At 52.3% G+C, this 24,071-nt stretch overlaps 11 protein-coding genes across 11 annotated transcripts; 5 read left to right on the top strand and 6 right to left on the bottom strand.

The window, feature by feature from the left end:
- Positions 1–1,986: 1,986 nt before the first annotated feature.
- On the top strand, positions 1,987–2,700 carry Z520_02683 (uncharacterized protein; the record flags this gene model as incomplete). Its single annotated transcript, XM_016773196.1, has 4 exons — positions 1,987–2,078; positions 2,135–2,190; positions 2,296–2,495; positions 2,590–2,700. The coding sequence occupies 4 exons, from the start codon at positions 1,987–1,989 to the stop codon at positions 2,698–2,700; spliced, it is 459 nt and encodes a 152-aa protein (XP_016635253.1).
- An 835-nt stretch (positions 2,701–3,535) lies between these two features.
- On the bottom strand, positions 3,536–4,498 carry Z520_02684 (uncharacterized protein; the record flags this gene model as incomplete). The annotated part of the gene is made up of 3 exons (XM_016773197.1): positions 3,536–4,059; positions 4,181–4,295; positions 4,373–4,498. 3 exons carry the CDS (start codon positions 4,496–4,498, stop codon positions 3,536–3,538), a joined length of 765 nt encoding a protein of 254 aa, XP_016635254.1.
- Positions 4,499–5,044: 546 nt separating this feature from the next.
- Z520_02685 (uncharacterized protein) lies at positions 5,045–5,838 on the top strand (the record flags this gene model as incomplete). The annotated part of the gene is made up of 3 exons (XM_016773198.1): positions 5,045–5,132; positions 5,181–5,675; positions 5,735–5,838. 3 exons carry the CDS (start codon positions 5,045–5,047, stop codon positions 5,836–5,838), a joined length of 687 nt encoding a protein of 228 aa, XP_016635255.1.
- A 112-nt stretch (positions 5,839–5,950) lies between these two features.
- Z520_02686 (uncharacterized protein) lies at positions 5,951–6,337 on the bottom strand (the record flags this gene model as incomplete). Its single annotated transcript, XM_016773199.1, has 3 exons — positions 5,951–6,003; positions 6,056–6,146; positions 6,197–6,337. 3 exons carry the CDS (start codon positions 6,335–6,337, stop codon positions 5,951–5,953), a joined length of 285 nt encoding a protein of 94 aa, XP_016635256.1.
- A 462-nt stretch (positions 6,338–6,799) lies between these two features.
- Positions 6,800–9,969, top strand: Z520_02687 (uncharacterized protein; the record flags this gene model as incomplete). Its single annotated transcript, XM_016773200.1, has 5 exons — positions 6,800–6,928; positions 6,980–7,072; positions 7,120–7,398; positions 7,491–7,581; positions 7,637–9,969. 5 exons carry the CDS (start codon positions 6,800–6,802, stop codon positions 9,967–9,969), a joined length of 2,925 nt encoding a protein of 974 aa, XP_016635257.1.
- Positions 9,970–11,059: 1,090 nt separating this feature from the next.
- Z520_02688 (uncharacterized protein) lies at positions 11,060–12,577 on the bottom strand (the record flags this gene model as incomplete). Its single annotated transcript, XM_016773201.1, has 1 exon — positions 11,060–12,577. The coding sequence occupies one exon, from the start codon at positions 12,575–12,577 to the stop codon at positions 11,060–11,062; it is 1,518 nt and encodes a 505-aa protein (XP_016635258.1).
- An 877-nt stretch (positions 12,578–13,454) lies between these two features.
- Z520_02689 (uncharacterized protein) lies at positions 13,455–15,187 on the bottom strand (the record flags this gene model as incomplete). The annotated part of the gene is made up of 4 exons (XM_016773202.1): positions 13,455–14,527; positions 14,588–14,740; positions 14,796–14,894; positions 14,953–15,187. The coding sequence occupies 4 exons, from the start codon at positions 15,185–15,187 to the stop codon at positions 13,455–13,457; spliced, it is 1,560 nt and encodes a 519-aa protein (XP_016635259.1).
- Positions 15,188–16,201: 1,014 nt separating this feature from the next.
- Z520_02690 (uncharacterized protein) lies at positions 16,202–17,848 on the bottom strand (the record flags this gene model as incomplete). Its single annotated transcript, XM_016773203.1, has 1 exon — positions 16,202–17,848. One exon carries the CDS (start codon positions 17,846–17,848, stop codon positions 16,202–16,204), a length of 1,647 nt encoding a protein of 548 aa, XP_016635260.1.
- Positions 17,849–18,160: 312 nt separating this feature from the next.
- Z520_02691 (uncharacterized protein) lies at positions 18,161–19,081 on the top strand (the record flags this gene model as incomplete). The annotated part of the gene is made up of 1 exon (XM_016773204.1): positions 18,161–19,081. One exon carries the CDS (start codon positions 18,161–18,163, stop codon positions 19,079–19,081), a length of 921 nt encoding a protein of 306 aa, XP_016635261.1.
- A 111-nt stretch (positions 19,082–19,192) lies between these two features.
- On the bottom strand, positions 19,193–21,332 carry Z520_02692 (uncharacterized protein; the record flags this gene model as incomplete). Its single annotated transcript, XM_016773205.1, has 2 exons — positions 19,193–19,386; positions 19,472–21,332. 2 exons carry the CDS (start codon positions 21,330–21,332, stop codon positions 19,193–19,195), a joined length of 2,055 nt encoding a protein of 684 aa, XP_016635262.1.
- Positions 21,333–22,710: 1,378 nt separating this feature from the next.
- Z520_02693 (uncharacterized protein) lies at positions 22,711–23,545 on the top strand (the record flags this gene model as incomplete). Its single annotated transcript, XM_016773206.1, has 3 exons — positions 22,711–23,019; positions 23,094–23,421; positions 23,475–23,545. The coding sequence occupies 3 exons, from the start codon at positions 22,711–22,713 to the stop codon at positions 23,543–23,545; spliced, it is 708 nt and encodes a 235-aa protein (XP_016635263.1).
- Positions 23,546–24,071: the final 526 nt, after the last annotated feature.

The following is a 24,071-nucleotide window of genomic DNA, read 5'->3' on the forward strand; positions in this document are numbered from 1 at the left end:
GCCTCCTGCAGATCAGCGTTCTCGACAAAGCGGCATACCCAAGTCAGAAAGAGCTTACGCCCGGTTTCTTCTCTGTCGAGGGAAGGGGGCCATTTGGGGATAAGCCTGGTCACGAAGCAGGCTTGCTCTTCCCCAAGTATTGTGTTTTCGAATTCGTTAACGTAAGATGTATCGAGTAGAAAATTATCCATCGATAGCCCTCCGTGCCAACTCCGTTGCAAAGCGAAAAGCCCGTCTCAGTCATCGTGGGCAGTCACCGAAGTCACCGCGGCCAGCATCCCACCCTGCATCAGGGATCCCTCCGCTCCCGTTCGGCGCGCTCTTTAGTGACCGAAGCAAACCTTCCTGTTCAAGGGACAGGATTCATAAAAAGCCGTCCTCTGCGACACATTGAGTGATCATCTGTCCTTCACCGTCTGCAAATTGGGGAGGCTGCCTGATGCTTGACATTCCCCACGCTTTCCGCTCCTCCCTTGACTCTCTGGCGGCCACAAGGTGTCGACGCTAACTCGCCTCTCGAGAAGTGGTCAACGAGAGAACCAACCACCTTGGGACTCTTACCAAAGTCCTCCCACTCATTCTCCGCACCTTGTTTGCTGGATTTCTCACCAGAAGGAGCCCCGGGCCGAATCACATCATCGCGCATGCCTTGTGCCACGCACCACCATCTCGTGTAACTGGCACCCTGTCGGCTTGATCCGAGCATAACGCATGGTAAAATTCTAGCAGTTTGGGAGGCTTGCTGTTCCCCAGCTTTTACGAGGCACGGTGCGTTACGCCTAGGCATTTAAGCAGCAGACTCCATGGGGGTTACTACGGGGGCTTCGCTTACTCACGGGAGACTAATGGACGATGTGGTCTTGCCAATGTTCCAGCATTGCATGGCACGCGCGCAGAAGTCGCCCAACACTAATAAATGTTGAACTCGATCAGTCAGGTATAGTAATCTCGCCACGCCATTTGTCGATCGAACGAGATATATCATCAACCCCCGTCTCGCTCTATGTACTTGGCCGACAAGTCTACTCTTCTCCCTCTCCGTCGAGCTCAATCATCCTCCACCAGCCGGCATGTGACTGTTCCGTAGATAGGCCGTCAACAGCCGAGCGCTGTCTCACGAGACCGCGGGGCACGAGTACAACCCCCAGATATTCACCCGTGTTGGATCCACTGTTCATCAGCTCTGCGGTCCAGACAAGGATCAGGCTGCGTCATCATGGAGAAGACGGCACCGGTGCCGGGTCCCATAAACAACGAGCAATCTGCAACGTGGATCAGACGAAAGGACCAGACAGATAGCATAGCCATGGTGGCAGACCACGCCAGGACAAGCTTGCTTCATGCAACCTGTCGGCTGTCGTTGCTTAGTCGGTGGGAATCACTCAACCTTTTCCAGACCCTTGCTTGAAGAGAGGTCCCAAAGAAGGCGTGGGTGGTGTCTCGGCCAGTTTCATTCCCCTCCTTTGCTCGACTTGAGTACGAGGTACTCCACTCTCTTCTCCTCCAATCATGGCATGGGGGAAATGAAGATGCTAATGCAACTTGTTTCAACCATTCACACTCTTTTCGTCCAGGTGTGCGTTGCCCAGTTCCCCAGCCGCTCCTCTATCGACGTCTGCGATAAGATCTACTTCACCTCTTGCAGATTTTCCCGTGTTCTGAGTGGGCGTCTCTCGTCGGCATCTATCAAAGATCCACGGTCCGATCTTGCACGTGTAGTCGGCAGACTTGTCAGGCTATCCGTGCCCTCGGACTAAATTTTGTCCGTTGCCCGTCCTGCACGTCGTCCAAACACCGGTGACCGAAAAGGGTATCGATATTAAAAGCACGCGACAGGAGACCCTAGGTGAGTCGGTCTGGGCAATTGATGCAGTATAGTATGCAGCCTCGAATATTGGTGTCGAGGACAGTCTTGAGACTACTTTCTCCAGCCGGCTAACCTTGCCCAAGCAACACAAGCTTGAACTTGCGAACTATCAAGCCAAAATGTCCGACGATGTCATCAATAGTCCGACCAGCCCGACTGTGAAGCCAAAATCCAAGTCCTATGAAGGATCTTGCCACTGTGGAAGAGTCAGGTTTGCAGCGAAAATGCCATTCATAGCAGAGACACCGGCATGTTGACCGATGCTAGATTCACCATGAAGCTCTCACCTCCTGTTGAGGATGGCCCAGTGACCAGCTGCAATTGTGAGTTCTCAGAATTTGCCCGACTCCAATCCAAGCCCTGCAGGCTCGGCTTCAAAAGGCGTCTCCTACCCAGCAAGAGTGAGTTGGGCTTACGCGTGCGGGCAGGCTCTATTTGTGCCATCAACGGATATCTCATGGTCTACCCCCTGGAATCCAACATCACCTGGCTCAGCGGTTTTGACGAACTGACCACTTACACCTTTGGCAAAGAGAAAATTGCCCATTCTTTCTGCTCGACCTGCGGGACCAGCATTGGCGGGAAGAGCACGGATCCAAACTTTTTCGCCGACAACCGGGCGTTGAATGTAAGTGACTTTTTGGTCGCCAAAAATCTTACTTTTTTGTTCCAACCACGTTCTGGTTTAGAGAGTAATCTAATGTTTTCTGCGAACTTTCTAGGTCCGCACATTGAAAGGCGTCGACGTCGACGCCCTTCGACTGAGAAAAGTTGACGGGCGAAATGCAGAGATCAAACTCCCATCCGATGCACCTCGCAAATTGTCCCGTTGATTTTTCCCGAAAAGGAGGATGGACGGGCTACATGGAGCTCGAACATTGCTCTGCAATATCGAAAAAGAAACAGGGGACCTGCGGAATCGGGTGGATCGTTGGAGGGAGTTTGAATTGATGTTTTCCTCGTCACACACACATACTCCCCTTGTGAACCTACAATATTTCTGAGTTGTGCTTCACTCCATATATTATGTACAGGAAAAAGTCAATGGGCTGCATCATGTCGAACCCTCGATAAAGACGAAGTTGTCAAAACAAACCCGGTGTGATGCTCGAACACGCTGAAGGCATTGGTTTCCCTTTCCCGTTGGTCTGAGCAAACATGGTTTATCTACACCAGAGCCTGTATACCAGGGAGACGTCAACAAATGACTTGAGAGGATAGCAGAAGAGGCGAACGTGCCGCTATATTGATCAGAAGAACTTGGGAAATATGATGTCTGAACAGCAGCTTCGAAAGGTCTGGAAACAGCGCTTCGCCAGCTGTTAGCTCTTCCATATTGCAGACTTTCGCTCCAGTCTATATCTGACAGCACCTTCGAGGATTTCATCTTTAAAATCATTTGATCTAAGCCGTCCTGTTTCTCCCCAGCCGGAACCCCACTACACCCTCATAATCACTATACCCATGGCTTTTTCTTTTCGAGGCAGAATTATCACACACAAGACTCCTCCCAGCGCCTGTCCGACATGCTTGCCTTATTTCACAATCCTTGCTTGAAAAGCATATACTGAACACCATTCCTGAATGCCACACGCACCGAAAATCCCCTCAACAACAGACACGGACCTTCTCTGAGCACTTTTCCGTTTCCTCCTAGAGAAGGGTCCTCTATGCTGAGGTTGGTAGCATGTACATCACCGTCCCAAGCGCCGTCAGTCCAACTCCTGCCCACCACCATCTATCGGCATTGTAGAACTCGCTGGGTTGTTGCTTGATGATGTGTGAGTCTCGGTTCAGAGGCTGGAGTACTTCTTGCTCGCCGTCTCCTCCATCCGTGCGCTTGACCCTCGATTTCCCCGTCGCGCTGGGCGCACTGGTCGGATTGAGTGTCTGCGTCGGGAGCATCTGGGGCGGGCTGTACATCAAATACATGGGCTGCATGGGGCTCCCATCAAACTGGTAGAGATTCAACTTGGGTACGTTGTGGAAGGCGTCAGTAGAGACTTGATAGGACTTGAAGAACTCGGGCTGCTCGTAGCGGATGTAGATGGCGTTGTCGTAGGAACAGGGGGCGGACGTGAGTTGGCGACCGTCAACGCCAAAGGGTGTGAGAACGATGGAGCCGTTTCCGGGCAAGGAGTAAGTGCCGTGCTGCCATTGCATTATGGAGGATGGGCACTGGGGAGTCGTTGCTAGAAGAGGTGTTGTCAGTATTTATTTGTCTTTTGCTTGCTTTTGCACCAGGAATAGAGTCGTGACATCCCCGGGCGAAGGATCTTCCAATGTAATGGATAACAGGGGGCCCAAGCATACGATTTGAGATTGCCCGATAGTATGCCTCTTCATAATACCCATCGCTCGTGAAGGAGTAGGAAATGCCCGCTAGGTCCGGTTCGATTAATTTGTCGGCGACAGGATCATAGAAGCCCTGAGAGAGGCACAGGTCAGAGATTTGAACCACAAAGAGGTACAGCGACACGCATTGAACATGGAGGCCACACTTACAGGACCAGTGACAACCTTTTTGGACTTTGTCGTCCATGTGCCCACCAGCGCTGGATCATACTGCGCTCTGACAAGGCCCGCCAGGCCAAGCGAAAGAGTAACGACAGTCTGTATCGAGGTGATCATTGTGGCATTGTTTTATAGGGATCGTGTGAGAGCGTCGAGGATATCGAGGTAGGACGAGAAGGGGTAGTCGTGTGTTCCGTCGAGAGGTACGAAAGAAAGAGAAAGATAGGACGGACGTCTGCAGTCGTTGGTTGTTGATAGAACCTGTCTGACTCCAATCTAGAATTCTCACCCTTGAGGCTGCGGTGTCTGCTCGCCTTGAAGATGTTGACGCGGAGGCTGAGGCGCATGTGCAGGGGTCTCGGGCTGCGGATTTGCACGCGGACTGGAGCTTGTTTTGAGGCTGGTGCGGCACTGCGGTTTGTCAGAACCAATGTTTCAAAAATAGTGTCTTTTCCGATGCACTTCTCTTCATGACAGCTATTCGGCCTGCAAATCACACAGCATTGAGACTTTGACCATCGTGTTGTCTTTGCTGAAGGGCTACGAAGCGCTGGTCACGAACTCAGTCTAGAAGCCCATGATGCGCTCATGCAGCAATTACTCTGGGGTCGTCGCTCGATGAACTCTTGGTCGTCGCTTCAAGCTAGACGGGCGATGACAACCATGGCTCTGATGGATCAGAAGGCAGCATTGCGAAAGAGAGTCGGAGAGGAGCTGAAGAAGCTTGACTCAAGTCAGATCGAAAGACAATGTAGGAAGTGTCGCACTGTCGATATCAACCTTTAGCTGATGGTGAAAGCGGCCATCATCACCGAGCACGTGCTGCGCTTGCCGGCTTATCAAAATGCGAAGGCAGTGGGCATATTCCTGTCGATGCCTGGCAGGGAAGCTTCGACTCGAGATATTGTTCTACATGCACTCGACAGTGGGAAGTCGGTTTTTGTACCTTACCTGCATGCAGGGGAGACCCCAAAGACAAAGGTAATGGACATGCTGCAGTTACAAGACAAGAACGATTTTCTTTCGTTAAGCCCTGATGCTTGGGGCATTCCGTCACTCTCCAAAGATTCGGTCGAAAGGAGAAGAAATGCTCTTGGTGGATATGGCATCTTAAATCACTCTTCGGGAGACCAACAAGACCCTCCAGGTCTGGATCTAGTGTTCATGCCGGCGGTAGCTTTCGATCAGTCTCACCGTCGCCTTGGCCATGGCAAAGGCTTCTATGACCGCTATCTCTCCAGATATAAAGACATTCTCAGTGGGAGCCAAAGTGGACGGCCAATGCCACTCTTGGGTAAGTGGCCAACCTCCGATATCTTTCCAGCCGCATTGCAACTAAGCCCCCTCTTGTAGTAGGGATTGCCCTTCGCCAACAAGTTCTGCCTCCAGGCGAGACGATCCCTGCAGACGAGCATGACTGGACAGTCAATCAAATAGTGGTTGCTGATGTAGAGTGATGCCTTGAATGGCATCGTTGCTCTAGCACAACTTGGTTTCCGCCCGAGCTGGTGCCTGATAGATACGGCGCTTGGTGCGCGATGATTCAAATAAGACAAAGGGATGTCCATTCTAGTCGAGAGACTGGATCAACGAGACATTATCGCCTTTCAATAGGATTTGTCCTGAAAATCATCAGCTGTCGTCCGTGCCCGTGAAGCTTAAGCTAGATCATACCAAGCTGCCTTCTCTTCTCAGGGGTATCTCTCGTAGCTAGTTGTACCTCGACCGCATCATCGATTACCAAGTTCATAAATTCATCGAAGCCCTATTCCGCGGTCAGTCGCACAACCACCCAAGTCCAATCGAGGTGCGCACCCTGATTTTTCCCTCGATACGCGTGCGCAAATTCTCGTAGAGCCAGATGGAGACTGTAGAGCGCTTTTGCAACAGGCTGAAAATAAAATGAATGGGCGCAAGAAGAGTTTTGCGGGCACCACCGCCGCCGCGTCCAGTCATTGTGGGCACAATTTGCGCCGCAAGGGTAAAATTTGCGCTGGATTTGTTCGGACGGAGAGGTCACTCATCAAGTTCTGACGCTCTCGATGTCAAGGGCTTGCAATTGTCAAGTATGCTGGTGGAAGAGCTTGCGTGATCTGGAGAAAGAAGTTTTGGCGCAGGACAGAAAATCAAAAATGCGGAGCAAGGCTGAGGCTGGGAGACGAGGCTGCCCGCAACCTAATCAGAAATTGAGGTCATTTCCCAAACATCTGATCTCTGCACGTTTACGAGGTACAACCATTGTCTCTCCTTCCACAAACACTTTGCAACGGCGCCTATCTTCTGATTCCATTACTTCTGCGTCCATCCTTTCTTCATTTTGTCACCGGATGACAACAACCACACCGTCCCCTTCGTTGCTCGGCCGAAACGCCTGTAAGCTGCCCCTCACTATCATCGCACTCATCGACCTCAACCACCATGGCGGATAAGGCAAACGCTTCGAGCGGCTATGCGCCAGTCATTTCGGCTCTGGCCACCATGCAGAGCAATGCCGGCAAAGAAGAGAAAACCAGTGCACATGAATACCTTGAAAAGTTTCAAAAATCGGTCTGTGCGGCTCCCACAGATACCTGATCACTAGAACTCATGTGGCAACAGCTGGAAGCATGGAACACAACACATGCAATATTACAAGACTCGTCCGCCCCAGCAGAAGCCAGACTATTTGCTGCGACGACTTTGAAGGGGAAAGTCTGTGCTATCAGTCCGTCTAGCAAGTCCAACGCTGACCCTCCCAGATTACCTATGACCTTCATCAGCTGCCAGCCGATGCCCTCACTCCTCTCCGAGACTCGCTCCTTTCTCTGCTTCAACTCTACATCTCGGGTCCTCGACCCGTTCGGACGCAATTATGCGTATGCCTGGCAATCCTGGCAATACAGTTGACAACGTGGAAAGACGTCTTGAGAACAGTGGGATCAGCTGTTGGCAGCAGTAGTGACGGCGGAGACTGTCTGCTCGATTTCCTGCGCATCCTACCAGAAGAAGTCACAGAAGGCCGCAAGATCAACCTTTCAGTATGTTCGACCACGCAGCATTTGATGCTCGACCTTGCCGCAACACCACCCTGGGAACCGATCACAGTCTAATCCAGCATTTTGCAATATAGGAAGAGGAACTTGCCGATCGGACCAAGGAACTCCTAGAGGACAACTCCGCTCAGGTCTTGAATCTTTTGGTCTCCTACGCACAGTCATCAAGTAAGGATCCGTCCTCGTGCGCAACTGGAACCGCTGACATCTTTTTGTTTTCTAGCTCAAGCTGCGCACAATCCCCACCTGTATTCTTGCATCGCATCATGGCTTCGAGAGATCCCCACAATCGACGTTGTGAACTCGCCTCTCCTCAATGAAATCATTGACGCTCTGCAAGACAGCGATTCCTTCGAAGCAGCTGTGGATTGCCTTTGCACCATGTTCAGGGATACCCGCGACGTTGACGAATCACAAAGCGTGATTCGAATACTTTATCCCCGAATCATCAAGTTGAGGCCCATTATTGCAGAAGCTGCTTCCACGGAAGATAACGATCTCATGAAAGGCATCACGAGACTTTTTGCAGAGGCCGGCGAGGCTTGGGTTGTACTAATTGCACGTATGCCGGAAGATTTCCGTGAGCTTGTCGAATGTGTTCTCGAATGTTGCGTACGCGACAAAGACCGAGAAGCCATTTCGGTCACATTTATTTTCTGGTACGAACTCAAGCAGTCCCTAACTCTCGAAAAATATATGCCTGCTCGAGCCGCCCTTGCGGACCTCTACTCGAAGCTCGTGGATGTCATGATCAAACACCTCGAATTCCCGACGCCAGAGAACGGTAATGAGAAGGACCTTTTCGATGGAGATCGAGAGGCAGAGGACAAATTCCGCAGTTTCCGACATAACATGGGCGACGTCCTCAAGGACTGCTGTGAAGTCATTGGAGTCACGCCGTGTCTGACGAAATCCTTCGCTCTGATACAGAGTTGGGGTCAAAAATATGCCTCGCAGGTGTCGGGCACAACCGTACCACATTGGCAGGAGCTTGAAGCGCCACTTTTCAGCCTCAGGGCAATGGGCCGAATGGTCAGCCCAGAGGAAGATACTGTACTTCCACAAGTCATTCCTCTGCTTACCACGGTACCAGATCATGAGAAGCTGAAGTTTCAAGCCATTATGGCCTTGGCTCGCTACACTGAATGGACCTCTCAACATCCGGAAACTCTAGAGGCACAGCTGAATTATGTCATCTCTGGATTCAGTCACAGCTCCCAGGAGGTTGTGCAGGCAGCAGCGCTGGCCTTCAAGTTCTTGGGGACGGACTGCAACAGCTTGCTGAGCGACCACGTCCCACAGCTTCACAACTTCTATGAAAGCGTCATTGACAAGCTCAAATCGACGAGCCAGGAAGAGGTAACTGAAGGAGTTGCGGCGGTTGTTGCGGCGCAACCAGTTGGGAAAGTTTATGAGACGATGAAGATGTTCTGTGACCCAGTCATGAGGAGGGTGGTTGCCCTTGCCGCACAGGCAAACGATGAGAATGCCGAGAAGACTGTTGCTGACTATTTAGGGCTTATGACGGTCTATTTCGAATGGGTACAGCCATATGTTTCGCCGTCTGAAGAGAACCCAGCAGTCAAATATTGCCAAGAAGTACTCCCGGCTCTTTCACAAATTGCGAAGCACTTCACACGTTCCATGCCGATACTGGAGAGGGTGTGTAAGTGCTGGAGGTCCATGGTAATATCTTATCGGACCGCCACGGCCCCATTACTGCCCACACTTGCGACCAGTATCGCTGAAGGCTTCGAAGCATCGCGACAGGGCTGTTTCCTGTGGGCAACCGACGCAGTCATTCGAGAGTTCTCGTACGGAGCGGAGTTCGTCGACGAAGCCACAAGCGACAACGTCTATCAATTCTTTGCCCAGCAAGCCACAGTCTTCTTCAGGATTCTCGCCGAACTGCAACCTGTCGAGCTTCCCGATGTTATCGAGGACTTTTTCCGCCTGGCCTCTGATGCTGTTCGGTTCTATCCTCAGAAGACACTTACTTCGAATCTTGCTCTCCCGATGGTCAATGCATCGTTAACGGCCCTGACGCTGCAATCGTTGGAGCCAGTCCAAGCCACATTGCACTTTTTGAGAGACTTCCTTGATTTTGGGTTTGAGCAGCCGCCAATCTCCAATTTCAACGGGCCTAACGGTGAACCAACAGCCGGAAACCCACCAGAGGTTCAAGCAGCAGTGAGACAAGTATTGCATTCTACTGGACAGGAACTTGTGCACCGCGTCTTGACTGGCATGATGTTTAGCTTCCCCGAGGATTGCTTTCCAGATGCCTCTGGTATTCTCCTGTCTTTGTTCAACCTGGCACCTCAAGCGGCGGCCCAATGGGTTCAAGGAACTTTACAGGCTCTGCCTGCGGGCACGCTGAAACCGGCCGAAGCGAACAAGCTGATGAAAGGCATTAGCGACAAGCTGCAGCAGAACGAGGCACGAAAGGTGCGTGTGTTGCTTCAAGACTTTACGAATTCATACCGGCGCCGGAATGTGGCGCCGCGTGAAGGATTGGGCAGGTTGGAAGCGGCAAGGTTCAAGTTCAGCGGCTGACCGACAGGACGGGACCCTTTTCGATGAGAGATCTACTGCGTCAGCCTGTGCAGAACAACGGATTGAATTGATGTCATTTTTCGAGCATCTTTGGGCGTAATTCCTGTCGAGGCGGCTTTGACTGGCGGGAAGGAATCACATCTACAACTGATACCAGATTTCTTTGCTCTTGATACGAAAACAATGCAATTCGATACAACATGAGTCAACCTGAACCAAGCGTACATCTCTAGACAGTACTCCTGACTTGGCCAAGTGAGGACACCATTTGGCAAGGGATTTTCACGACTCGCAGGGACGAGCTGAAGACGAGTACAAACGCGAGCACGGATGAGGAAAGGAAAGCCTCGAATAGCATGGGCGCCAGGAGGGTCGACACGGATACAGCGCAAGTCCTAGCCTATCTATCTAGCTGCATGCTTGACCCGCTAGGTATAGTAGACAGCTAGTGTTTTCTTTCCCCCGCCTCTTTCTGGCGAAAAGCTGTTAGACTAGCTACATAGGTACATAGATTCGGCGGGGGAAGAAGATGAAGAAGAAGAAGGGGTGGACACGAACGGGAGAGGAAAAGGAGAGAGGAGGAAGATCACGATCGCTCGGCAGTGATGACAACACAGAGGAGGGAAGGGAAGAGTAGGAGCAGAGCCGAGCTAAAAAGAAAGCAAGGAAGAGAACCATGATAGTGGATAGCGAAAAGGAGAGATAGAGAGACACACACAGAGAGCGAGGCCTCAAGCTGGGAACTAACATTTGATCTCAATTCCCCTTACTCGCAATTCAGATCCACAAGATATTTGATAGGTGATGTCCCTTTTGTATTGACTCCTTTGTACTCCGTGCTCGCCCGTATTTTCGCCACTGGATGGTACTCTTGACGTTTTGTCCAGTTGCCCACCAAAATAAGGAGATGTGCCATGTCACATCGCTCACGGTTTTCCCAAGGGGAGAAAAGTATTTCTCAAATCCGTGCATTTTTCAACTTTCCTCTTTTGGGGGTGGAGGGCGTTCTGGCCATCCATCCTCACCGTTACATTTTTCTCCGGTAAGACACATTCGAACCGGACGCGGAAAGTGAGAAGCAGAGTGTGCCTCACTCCTTCTTGGTCTTCCTCACCACGCCAATGACAACCGAAATATCGTCCAACTTGCCCCCCTCGGCGGCTATGCCCTCGTCAAACGCCCTCTCCATGTAGGGGGACTCGGCGTTGGGATCCATGGCGATCTCCCTTGCGGCATTCATCAGCCGTCGCGCGACGTAGATGATGCCGTCCTTCTTGGCCTCGAGATCCTCTTGCTCCTGCTCCTGCTCCTCCCTGTGGTTGTTCGCCGCTTGCGAAGAGTGGTCGCCGTTCCAACGGGCCATGCTCTCGCAGATGTTGTCGCAGATCTCGTGTTCCCACAGGTTGTCGGTGACGCCGTCGCTCAGGACGGCGACCACGTCGCCGACCTGGACGTTGTCGATGATGTCGCAGACGGCGTTCTGGAGCGGTGTGTCGGGAGAGTTGGTGCCCAGTTGGCGGGGACAGTCGAACCAGTGCCATTGTTCTTTGGAGCGGTAGAAGATGCGCTCACTCCCAGAACCGTCTTTGCTTTCCGTCTCGGAGGACGACGGGGCTGAAGGGCGGATGAGGAGAATTTTGCAGTCGCCTAGGGTTGTGGCGAAGATTACTGGCGTGGGTTCGGTCTGCGATCCAGAGGGCGGCTTGTAGTAGAGGAGCGCCGAGGAGGCCGTTGTCGTTCCAAGAATGTCGTTTTTTGTCGACTCCTTCGTATCCTTCGTTTCCTTGCTTTCCTGGGGTGTTGAGGAGGAAGATTCGTCACCATCTTCTTGCTTGCGGTCCCCGTCTTCAGCCTCCGAGTAGCCTTCGTCTTCGCGATTATCCCTGTTCAACTGTCCCTTGGTGGCTTTCTTGGTCGCGACGTACGCATCCTGCAGATTCTGGACCGGGTCGACCTTGCCCAGTTCCACCGAGTTCTTCCCGTCCGGCCCTGCGAGGGATTTCTCGACCTCGACATCCCAAAAGTGCGCGATCAATCGACTCCAGAGAGCCGCGTGACCCCTCTCCTTCTGCGCCCACGCACCCACGCCATCATTGACGGCGACGAAGTTCCGAGCCGCGGAGATGATGATCGCGTCGTCGCCGTTTGTGATGCCACGGACGAGTTCTCCGTTCACGGTCGGACGGCGGGCGCCGCGCGGGATGGAGGAAGGGTTGTGGGTCGTGAGAGGGTCTGAGAAGGAGCCCGAGGGCAGAGAGACGAAAGGAGGTGGGAAAGGGCGCGAGGGTCGTTTGGCGAAGATCGAGTAACCGGTCTCGAGGTAGAAGGGATAGGAGAGCGTGGGATGAGCGGAAGAGGACGAGGACGAGGCCGAATCGGCGGAGGCCTTGGTCGCTGAAGGTGTGGTGGCACGACCTTCAGATATGAGATAGCGGCGGAAGTGGGTGGCCGAGGTCGCAATGCCTCTCGAGCAGGAATACTTGGGTCGCCATAATCTGCCTTGCCGTTGAGGTTGAGATCGAGGTACCCGTACCAACAGAAGGAAGCAGCGGCTATCGAATAGTCGTGCTACAGCATGCCTTGATGGTCGGGCCACCTGAGCGAGCATGGAAAGGGCCAGAGCGCTCTCATAATAAGAGCCGCATGAGTCTGGAGGGTTGGCGGAAGAAGGGCCCAGTAACACTATAGAGGGAATGCGTCAACCAGGAAGGAGTCAAGGTGGTCACGGTGTTTATCAGATGGTAGAAAGATACTCCGTGTGCCTATCAAGCGATAATACGCAGTTACGCATTGAGTGGGAACAACGGAGGGTGGGGGGGAGAAGCGGTGGAGGAGCCACGAGCTTAGCGATCGGCGACTTTGCGGTTGAAGACCCGATCCATTACGCACTGGCAGGCAGGACGAGGAATCAGATGAGTTATTGACTCCACATCTGTCATCAATATCAGGCACCGCTTTCCTCCCGCCTCTCTATTGAGTAATAGGACTTGGGCCGGGTTTTCGGTCAGCGATCCACGAATACCATATATAGTATAGTAAGTATAGACAGTCTGGGGACTTTATTTTATAGATCTAGTGGATTTTTGGATCTATCCGTTCTCCAATAGATAAGCTGGAAGTCGTTCTCTTTTAGTGCGACCTTGATGACGACGGACCGGAAACAATTTTGTCAAATATGTGTACACATTATCATGATACCTGTCGACCGATTAAAGGAGTATCTCTGCCAGGTATTAGAGAGCGGTACCACCGCGACGGCGAAAAGATATAGGTGCCAAGGTGAATACTCCTTGTTCTAACTCAACAATTAACTAGGTGAGGTACTTATATCAAGGAACTCGCGTTGGCTCCGGAATCTGGTGCCGAGAAAAACCTACGGCCTTTGATTGTTCGAAGTGAGCCAGACTTCTATACCGCCTTAGCGGCCGAATATCGCCGTGTTGCACCAGAATCCGATGTAGCGTCTTATGTGGGCTGAACCGCGACTACAAGACGTATCTGAACAGCGGGCTGCGGTCGCCCATCTCGTCGAGTTCTCCCTGGGTGTACTTTTCCCTGAGCTCGTGCTCTGGCGTTTGGCAGCGACGGCGGTTGACGCGGATATAGAGCCACTCGAGACACAACGCGGCCACGATGCCCGCGGCAGCGAAGGCGAAGCTGCACCCGAAGCCTGTCGGGTACCGGGGCTTCTCGGAGTCGATAAAGATGTAGGAGCCGATGATGCCGCCGATGTTGCCCATACAGGTCATGTAGGCGATGCCCATAGCCCGCTTGGTGTGACCCGCCAGGTTGTTCAGTGTCCAGGTACTCATGGTTGGGTTCATCGGGTACTGGCCGGCGCAGGCCAAGATGACGGCAAAGTACATGACCGCGACGTTGTGGCCGACGTCGGGGGCCTTGGCGAAGAGGATGGCGTTGGCGATGACAATCACGGTCAAACAGCCGACGATGAAGGGCAATCTCCACTTGATCTTGTCGGCCACCAAAGAGAGCGAGTACGACGAGATGGCCCCGACCACGTACGGGGGAACTGTGAGCAGTTGAGCGTGGGTCGACGAAAACCCCATGTTCTTGATGATCTGAGGCATGGTGAATTTGAGCGAGTAGTTGCTCACGGCGTTGCCCCAGAATACCAGAGCCATGATGTAGAGTTGCCAGTCGAGCAGCACAGACTTCAGGATTTTTCGGTCCTTTCCGCGGCTGCGTGCCGCCACGGCGACCGCTGCCTTGCGCCGTTGCGGATCGGCCATCTGTCGCAGGTTCAGGTACCGGATCTCATCAGGCTTGAGCCAGCGTCCCGACAGCTCCGGGGTGTCTGGCATCAACAAGAAACTCATAATAGCCACGCCGACCGAGGCGATACCCTCAAGGATGAAGATCCATCGCCACCCTGCGAGCCCCGCGATGCCGTCCATCTGCGCGATTGCCGCCGCCAATAGGCCTGAAAACGCTCCCGATAGCGAACTGGCCGTGTAGAAGATGGCGATGCGGCTCTGGGTTTCGTTGGGAAGGTACCACGTCGAAATGATGTACAAGGCACCGGGGAAGAATCCGGCCTCTGTTCAACAGTCAGCACAGATGAACGCATGTGACTTTAGTGGTCTGAAGGACGGCTTACCAGCAACACCCAGTAGAAATCGAATCACAAACAAGCCCGGGAAATTCTGTACCACTCCAGCCAGGGTCATGACTATGCCCCAGGCCGTGATCAGGAGGCCCATGTAAACCGAAGGTCTCTTGAACTTGGCCAATAGATAGTTACTGGGGACCTCTGTTCAGAAGTTAGAGAAACGCGTTGTCTTCAGTCGATCCTAAGGCGATCTCACCAAGAAGGATATACGGTACAAAGAAGATGGCGAGGCAGGAGTTGTATTGGACGTTGTCCAATTTGAGATCGCTCACCAGACCCTCGATTTTAGCGTTTCCTATTGTCATAAGTGATCAGCCGCTTAATCAACTGCTAAGCTCAGAGGTTCAACTCACCAATATTTGCACGGTCAATGTAGGCGCAGAGGTAGAACAGGGCCAGAAGCGGGGCGACACGTAGGTCGACCTTCAAGAGAGCCTTGCGTTGCTGCCGCGGGGTGAAGTTCTCAAGGAACTCCATGTCCTCGCGTGACAGGCCGTTGGTTTCGCCTTGCACTTCGAGGTGTACTTGGGCTTCCTTTTCGATCATGGTGGCGTCCCTCTGAGAGTAGTCCTTGGATACCTCCGCCATATTGTACAGGCGGGACGAAAGAAGGGTGAGCTGGTGTGACAGTATAGGAGAAGTCCTTAAAAGCAAGTGAACCGGAGTGGACAAGTTGATTCCGCCCTTGGGAATATCAGACCTTTTTTATATTGCCACAAGCTCCCGGTAAATGCTCTGGACTTGTGCCAGTGCCGATACGCGCCTCTTCGATTTCAGGCTTTCTACTCCATGGGGACCCCATGAGGTTGCCGCAAGGGAAAAAAGGCGGAGATGTTGTCAAGGTGGCCTGGCCATTCGGTGTGGGATTTGCACGAACGCAGGTATTGGCACTGTAAGGGCAGTTTTCGTCCTCGACTTTCAAGGTTCCGGCGAGTTTCAGGCCGGAGAAAAGTGGAACCATTACCCGGGCTAAACGCATCTGATTGGCCAAGCCGGCAGCCCTTATCCCCGTTCTGACAATCGCCCGGCCCGAGACACTCCAGAGTCCAGATGAGCCATAGTTGACAAGGTTGGGTAAAGGGTAGCTAGTGGCCCGCGGGACATAATGTGCTAATGAAAAAGGAAAGGGGGCTTCTCTGTAAAGTGACTTTGTCGCCCGCCGATTCTCGGATCCTCGGGTCAAGTCAGAGGCGTAGAGCAGCGGGAGGCATGGTGGTAGCGCTGCAATCAAACAGAACAGAACCACAGCAACCCCAAAGGTCTAAGGCTTCTACTACCTGATTAATCGAGGAAGAGATGGGAGCTACAAGGGGAATCGACTGAGGCCAGATCCCGAGGGGCGTTTGAGGAAGGTGTCCACCACGTGTCCGGGCCTTCATGGACAACCACGTCCGACGGACTGATGAACCACGGGGACTGGCAAGTGATATACAATAGCCAGGTGATGTACTATGTCCTTATTGACGGATCAAAACATGTACGACTCGTATTAAGAGGGAGTTATCAACAGTGACTTTGTTATATTGGGGAATGCTCGAAAACCCATCGGTGTATGATTCTTGTACACAGAGTCTAGTCTAGTTTCAAAAAGAGGACTACAACCTACAATCTAGCACTTTCCTGGCCCAGAGTCTGCGAAGCCAGCCGTAACTCCTTCTTGGCCTGTTCCCGCAGGACATTCTTCAAGACCTTTTGGTTGATGTTTCTCGGCAGGGCGGACACGAACTTAACGCCGCCGTGCAACATCTTGTAGCCGGCCAGCCGCTCAGCTGCGAATGCCTTAACACTTTCGACGGTAAGAGAAGCACCCTTTTTGGGAACGATGTATGCGCGGGGGAACTCTGACGTCTCCGCAGATTCCTGTACGCCTATCACCGCAGCCTCGGCCACGCCCGGATGGTTGACCAGCACGGCCTCGATTTCTGCGGGGCTGACCTGGAACCCACGGACTTTGATGAGTTCCTTCTTCCGGTCCACGATGTACCATAGCATGGAGATCGGGTCGCGGTAGGCGATGTCCCCCGTGTGGAAGAAACCATCGGCGTCAAAATCTTTTCGGAGTTTCTCTCGACCGTAGCCGTTGAAAATGCTTGGCCCGCGAATGCACAGTTCCCCGCGCATGTTGGATTCAGTGATTTCGTTACCATTGTCGTCGACCAGCTTAACGTCGTGGTTTGGGAGTGGGCGGCCCACCGCCCCCGTGAGGTCCTGGTCCGGGTAAAAGAAACACATCCCCATGCAGCTCGTCTCGGTCATACCCCAGGCCAGGTTGAAGATACAGTCGGCCGGCAAATACGCCTTGAGGGCCATTTGCAGACTCTTGTCCAACGGCGCCGAGCCGCTGTAAATATTTTTGACGCAGTCCAGTGAGTATTTCTCCAACAGGCCAGACTGAAGGATTGTTACCACCATGGCCGGCACGACGTTGAGTTCCGTGATGTTAAATTTCGAAATGTTTGCCATCCAAGGCTCCAGTTCGAATCGCCGCATCAAGTACGTCGGATACCCGCCCCGGAAAGCGCTGGTGTTGACCTTGGCCACCTGCGAGACGTGGAACATGGCGTTGCAGATCAACCTCCGCACTTCATATGGCCGTTTGCGGTGCTCCATCACCACCGTGTGTTGCGAGGTGCAGTTCAGGTGTGTCAAGTCCACAGCTTTGGGCAGACCCGTGGTGCCGCTGCTGAAAAGCCTCACCACGGGTTCCGTTGCTGCCCTCCGTTCATTGTCGAAGCGCTCCCAATCAACTTCTCCACAGTTTTGAAGGACTTCCCAGGAGCGAATGCCAGCTGGAAGTGATTCTGTACTAGGACCGAAACCAAAGATATTGGCAGTAGGAATACCAGATCTCGCGGCTGCTCTCTGGACGTTGGGAAGCAAGGCCGGCTCCACAATCCAATATCGAATGTTGGCAATACGGGTGTAGTATTCCAATTCCGAGACCGTGTACGAGGGATTGGTGCCCGCGTAGATTCCTCCGGCAGCCACAACACCCAGGCATGCGATCGGGTAGTAGATATCGTTGAAAGCATGTATGCAGACACAATCACCATGTTGAAGGCCTGTTTTTTTCAGCCCAGCTGCGATTCGCTGGATCATCGATCTGGCTTGTCGACATGATATAGTCCGAGAAGTGTTGGCCGCATCGATCAATATCGGCCTGTCGATGTCGTAGATGACTTCATCGAACATCCAAGAGAGGAGATCTGTATAGGGCAGCTTAACGCGCTCCGTGGCTAACAGAGGCATTCCGAACGTTCGACTGCCTGGTTCGTCGTTGGTGTTTTCGTGTGGACTGGGATAGGAGGTACAACGACAACGCTTGGGGCCTCATATAAAATTTGAAATGTGATCGAAGCCACTCCAGACTTAGAGGACCCCGGAAACAACTTGTGTCAACGAATGTGCTCCCCGAGTTGAAGATATGTGGCCAGATAGGGGGCCCGGAGCATGTCGGACCGGCTGAGTCCGGCGACCGGGATATGTTCCCCAGGGCGGATCCTTGCTCTGGGTGAAAAGTATTTGGCTACATCGTGCTGCAAAGCGCTTTGGGCAAGGACAATGGATGAAAAAACCGAGTCCCGACGAAGAAGTCGCCTCGAGAAGATCGAGGCCGCAAAGCAAAAGCGTGGTGAGCCAGCCATCTACTCATACACCAACCGCGAAGTCCTCCTCTACAATATCAGCCTTGGCTCGACTGTGTCCGAACTCTCCCTGGTTTACGAGGGCCATCCGAAGTTTCATGTGCTTCCGACTTTCGGAGTGGTAGTGGCAGCGGCCGCCAAGTTGCCATTCAGAGCGGAGGAGTTTCTCCCTAATTTCAATCCGCACAAGGTCTTGGCCGGAGAGCACTATTTGGAAATCCTACAATACCCTGTGCCAACTGAAGGTTCTCTCGTGGCGACCAGTCGGCTTGTCGAGGTGCTGGATAAGGGCAAGGACGCCATCATCAGACATGAAACCCACATTGTTGACGGCGTGACCGGGAAGCCAGTCTTTTACAGCGAAAAAACGTCCTTCTGCGTTGGCTGTGGCGGCTTCGGCGGACGGCGGAAATCTGGCGCCCACCGTCCAGCCACCGACAGCAACCTCGTCCCTAGTCGTCAGCCCGACAAAGTGCAGCACGAACAGACGTCGCAAGAACAGTCAATCCTATATCGGCTGTTCGGTGATCGGAGTCCCCTGCACATAGACCCTGAGACGGCAATTGCGTCGGGGTATCCCGTACCAATCTTGCACGGCCTCTTGCTGTTTGGCATCGCCGGCAAGCATATATTGAGATCGTATGGCTACTTTCGAGCCATCAAAGTCCGTTTTTCTGGCCCGGCTCTCCCTGGCGAAACCTTGGTCACAGAGATGTGGCGACAAGGCAGCAAGGTCCTCTTCCAGGTGCGGGTAAAAGAGACTGGGAAGCTGTGCATATCAAACGCAGCCGCAGAGTTGGTGTCACAGGATTCGTGTAAGATAGACTCGAGGCTGTGATTTGTATGTTGGTCTGAGGGATAGAATAGAATGCTGAGTGCCGATGTAGGAAGACATGGTGTCTCCGCCTACGCCAGCAAGTGCGCCCCGGCAGTTGATACCGGATAAGGATCAAAGATAAGGCATCTGGGGTTCAAATCCGTCCATGAATCCGAACAGAGATCCTTCCAAAATATCGTCTATTGTCACTACCTCATTTTGAGCGTAGCCTATAGAACTCGGGAAATCTAGGGATGACTGAGTCCCCCCTGGTTGATGTTCTGCAGGAGTGAAGAGCTGGGAGTGCGGCAGGTCCCCCTCAGGATCTGCGGCCGTTAGCAATCTTTCAGTCTGAAACCATTCGGCACGGCTGATTCACGAGATATATACCGCTGGAAGAGGAGAACTCACTCGTTGGAAAGTGCAGAGGGTGGTCGTGAAGAAGCTGACGCATCTTCTTTGTGGGCCATGTGATACATGGACTTGATACAGCCAGTTCATCGAGCATTCCCAAAAGCTCCACAAGCAGCGTCCTGCTATTCAATTCGTCCGTGTAGCCAAGAATTATATCGTTGAAATTGTCGCTTCCCAGGCCAGCATTGATGCTATGAATTGTGCATGCTACGTAACAGGCGTAGCTGGCCAGGTACGGAGCTCCTCGAAGAGTGTAGGTACACCGGTACGCTCTCAGAATACTGGTAATATTTTTAGCGGCAGTGGTACATCTATCCCACGACCAAGTTCGAGTGGATGTGTCAAGATGATGGTCGGTCGCAAAAGGTCGATGGAGGAGGACACACATAGAGTGATATGTTGTGTTGAGAACCATAATCGTCGGTGCAACAGCCTGTGGTGAGGGATTGGATTGCTCTAACCAAGGCTGAAAGGCGAGAAAGGCTGGTAGTTGCGTGTACCAAGATCGGAGGCTTCGATCAAGGTGATGTAATCTGGATTGCCTTTTGGAGGCTGCTGTAGCACCCGGAAGATAGCAGGATTGGATGATCGAGGCCGTCAGCTTGCACAACTGACACAGATTCACAAACGTCGAAACAGAATGGAGAGGCGTAGACAGCTTCTTAGTCCCAAGTCGACTTCCGTTCTGGGTGTGAGGATCAAGATACGGGGTGAAGAGCTCGCGCTCCTCCATAAAGTCCAGGAGCTCGCAAGACACATTCGCGTCCTCGGGGTGGATCATGAACGGCCTTCCCAGATAAAGACTTTGGATCTTGTCGTAGATGAAGGCCGACCAGAACAGCCTCCGCCTTAGTTCGATGTCTTCTACGGTGAGACCATCGACATTACAGTCGAGATGAATCCCTAAGTCATACACCATTCGAATGGCTAACCCCGTAAACAACCAGCTCTTAGAGATCTCGCCCCGAGCTAAAAGTGCCGACCCCAGGAGGAGCAGACCTGCCACGTGTGGAGTAGTAGACTGAGGGAAGGGAGATTCTGCGGTCAACAGGCCTTCACACCTCCTGAAAAACCGGCCACCTGCCGTTCGAGGGTCGGAGGGATCATCCCGCACCTCGTCGCGGTCTGAATATTTGCTCGCAGCGGCGAAAATGGCGTTGGACAGAAATTTTGAGGCATACGGTCCTCCCGTCACCAGATCCCGCGTAAATTTCGGGCGATAGATGGGCAGGAAGGCGTGATGTGGGCGATTCCAATAGAGTTCGAGTAGATGTGTAGCCAGATCGATCGGGACGCCATCAATATCTGGAAGGTTGCCAATGGAATGTTCGAGCTGGCGCTGGAGGGCTGCACTGGCAAAGAGCTGGTTCCGCACCGCCTCCAACGAACGATCTTTTGGTGGCTGGGGCCTGGCGACAGCGTTGTACAGCGTGGAAGTTGGGCCGAAGGTGTTCACTTCACCTGCTTCGTCAATGGAAAGGAATTGAGAGGCCTCGAGGGCTGGTTCGTTGAAGGACTCCTCCTCCTCCTCCTCGTCCTGTTCTGCGCTGGTAGATCTCTCGATCTCCCTTCGCCGCTTCGCTCGAGGTAAAGATCTGTTCAAATATGTTGCCTCATCCTGCTGTCCTTGCGCCACATGTGACAGCTTTGCGGGTTCATCGAGATCAATGCTTTGGAACAAAGATTCTCGCTCCTCCACACTGGAAGTCTTGAGGCGCAGGAGCACTCTTTCGAGAGTTTCCTTCTCATCCCTAAGCGAATCGATGAGTGCTCTTGATGGTCTTGGCTTGGAAGGCTCGTCAGTATAGACACATTCTCGACAATGCGATTCGCAAGAGCTGCATGTCGGTCTGGCCATGTTACACTTCGTCTTGCCAGCTCGGCAAGCCAGACAAGCGCGGGGGCGGGATGGGCGACCTCGGCGTAGGACTCTGTTGTTGGATCCATGTGGGGAATACGATGTCAGATCCATGTATGGCAGTGCCTCATCAATGGCAACAAGGGCAGGAGAAAGATAGGAATCATCAGATGGGATTGAGGAGAGCCTTGGGGTGTGTAATTGTGTAATTGTGGGATGGCTGAATACCTACCTAGGTAGCCAAGATCACAGAGCGCTGTTAAACAAAGTCGTAGGCCCTTGCCGCCTGGAGTCTGGGGGCTAAGTTGGAGAAACACAGGCGGTAACCCGCCTGGAGATGCGGAGAAGCGCCCATTTAGCAGTCGTCAGCCTCGGAAGCCCGCCGTGCCCTCCTGCTGGTAACTGAGGATATTAACAAATTTCGCGCATCTCCTGCACTTGTTTTCCTTTTTTCGTCTGCATCGGCCTGATTGATACAGATGGCGCTAATCTAGAAACAGAGTTGATCTTCCTACATTACCTACATACGAAGTGCCGCCGCCAAGTTCTATCACCTTACTTAGCTCCTTGTTTTATAATATCGCGAGGTCAAAGTGCCCAGAGCCTTGACGCGAGAAGGGTCATCGACCTTCCCCACCGTGATGGAGATAGACGACCTTCATAATTGGCTGTTGAACTAAACCTCTAACTACCTAAATTTACTTAAATCTCTTACCCAGTTCTACCTTCTAGGCACTGCATGGTCAACCAGTGCCAAGAGCAATACCAAGAAGAAAGGCGCCAAACGGACGGAAGGGGAGATTGGGGCTAATTAATACCCTGTTCGACTTTCGCGTTCCTTCCTGTCCCCTCGTCCTACTTACCATCGAGCTTCCAGCCTTGGATCCTTTAATATGGTGATGAAAGCCCTCTGTCGGTGCGCAAGAACTGCGGCCTTCCGTGATTGAACCAGCAACGCCTCAAATAAACGACATTCCTTGCTGGACGATGAGTGTGGCGTGTGGACGCGAGAACTGAGGTAAACCCACACCATCCTTGCAAACGATGGGTATCAAGCTTTTAGGTACCTAGGTAGGTACAGCACAGTGGGAGTATTCATACCTCTTGTGGAATAACCCAATCAAGAGGTGGAGAAAATCAAATGAGGTGGCTTAACCGGCAAACTGGAAAAGCCGCTAGAATACTTCAAAAGTGGATTGTCTCGCGTGCGAAGATACTTCCGTGGTGCTTTTCCTATTATATTGCTCCTGCTCTTCTACAACTTCTCTCGAATCTTTCCTGTGACAATGTTATTTGGTCTCCTACGTCTAAAGACCATCCACTCTTTTTACTGGCGTTTGTCACTGTCCATTCATTTTTTGATTTCAGTGTTCTCAGGATGAAGATTGCCGTCTGGGGTACCGCCGTTGCGGCTACTATTGGCGTTTGCCATAGCCAAACATGGGACGATTCGCATGACCTTGACGACGCCGTGACGACCACCATCACAAATACTCATTATGTCTGCCCATGCGCTACTGGCTTCGCTACGGCTCCTTGGAACTCCTACCCAACTTCATATACATCAGGCGAAGCTGAGCTTCAATGGCAAAATACGGCACCACCTCAGGGTCCTCATGCAGCATATCCTACAAGCATTCGGTCAGTCTGGATCGATTGGTCACCTAACGGTTCGCTCGTTGCCTGGGTGTCCGGTTATTCAAGGACTAAGACACTCTCAAAGTCCCATTCTTCGACCTCCACACCAACTCACTCCCATAGTTCTTTCTCTTGGCCTTCAAGCAGTCCTGGGAGACACTTCTCTACATACTCTGTGCCATCGTCGACAAGTACAAGCTCTTCAAGTACAAGCTCTCCAACCACAAGCTCTCCAACCACCAGCTCTCCAACCACCAGCTCTCCAACCACAAGCTCTTCAACCACAAGCTCTTCGGCCACAAGCTCTTCGACCACAAGCTCTTCAACCACAAGCTCTTCAACCGAATCCACAACTACAACCGAAACGTTATCCTCTACGACAACCACTACTACCACGACTACTACTACAACTGCTACTACAACGACCACCCCCACCACGACTACTACAACAGTAAGCTCAGAAAGAATAAAACTTATGATAAATCCGTGCTAATATTACTTCAGACAACGACCTCCAGCTCCACAACAAGTCCTCCACCCTCATGCGTGAGCGCCGCCTTTGCTTGCAATCCTAGCAGCGACACCTGCTGCTCAGGTACCTGCAACAGCAATAACTATCTCGGCTCCAACATCTGCTGTAATGCATCTAATGCAAGCTGCAGCCTCTTAAACCCCGCCGCCTGCTGTAGTGGTACATGTGTTAGCAATGATGGGACCCTGGAAAATGGACACTGTTTATAAATCTAGGCCAGAACTCTTGTGAATTATGGTGCATTTGTGGTAGTATTTGGACATCTGAAGATCCATCATTGGATCATTACATGCTTTTGTTAAAGCTGTGGTTAACGCTGGAGGTCCCTAATTAGAGCTGAAAGATTGGATTCGTCCTGGGATGAAGAGTCGGTTGAGAAATAGATTATCCACTTGGCATTGTCGACGAATCCACATATCTTAGGTCAATGTTAAGCAGAGAAAACGAACATTCTAACTCCTGTTCTCCATTCGAGAAAGTCATTAGTGAATGAGGGATAATATGTGCCACCTCTAATGTTGCAAATATATTATTTTCATCTCTCATTGGAATTCCCTCATCGTCTTGTG

The sequence above is a fragment of the Fonsecaea multimorphosa genome (assembly GCF_000836435.1).
Source record: "Fonsecaea multimorphosa CBS 102226 unplaced genomic scaffold supercont1.4, whole genome shotgun sequence".
Classification (NCBI taxonomy): Eukaryota; Fungi; Ascomycota; class Eurotiomycetes; order Chaetothyriales; family Herpotrichiellaceae; genus Fonsecaea; species Fonsecaea multimorphosa.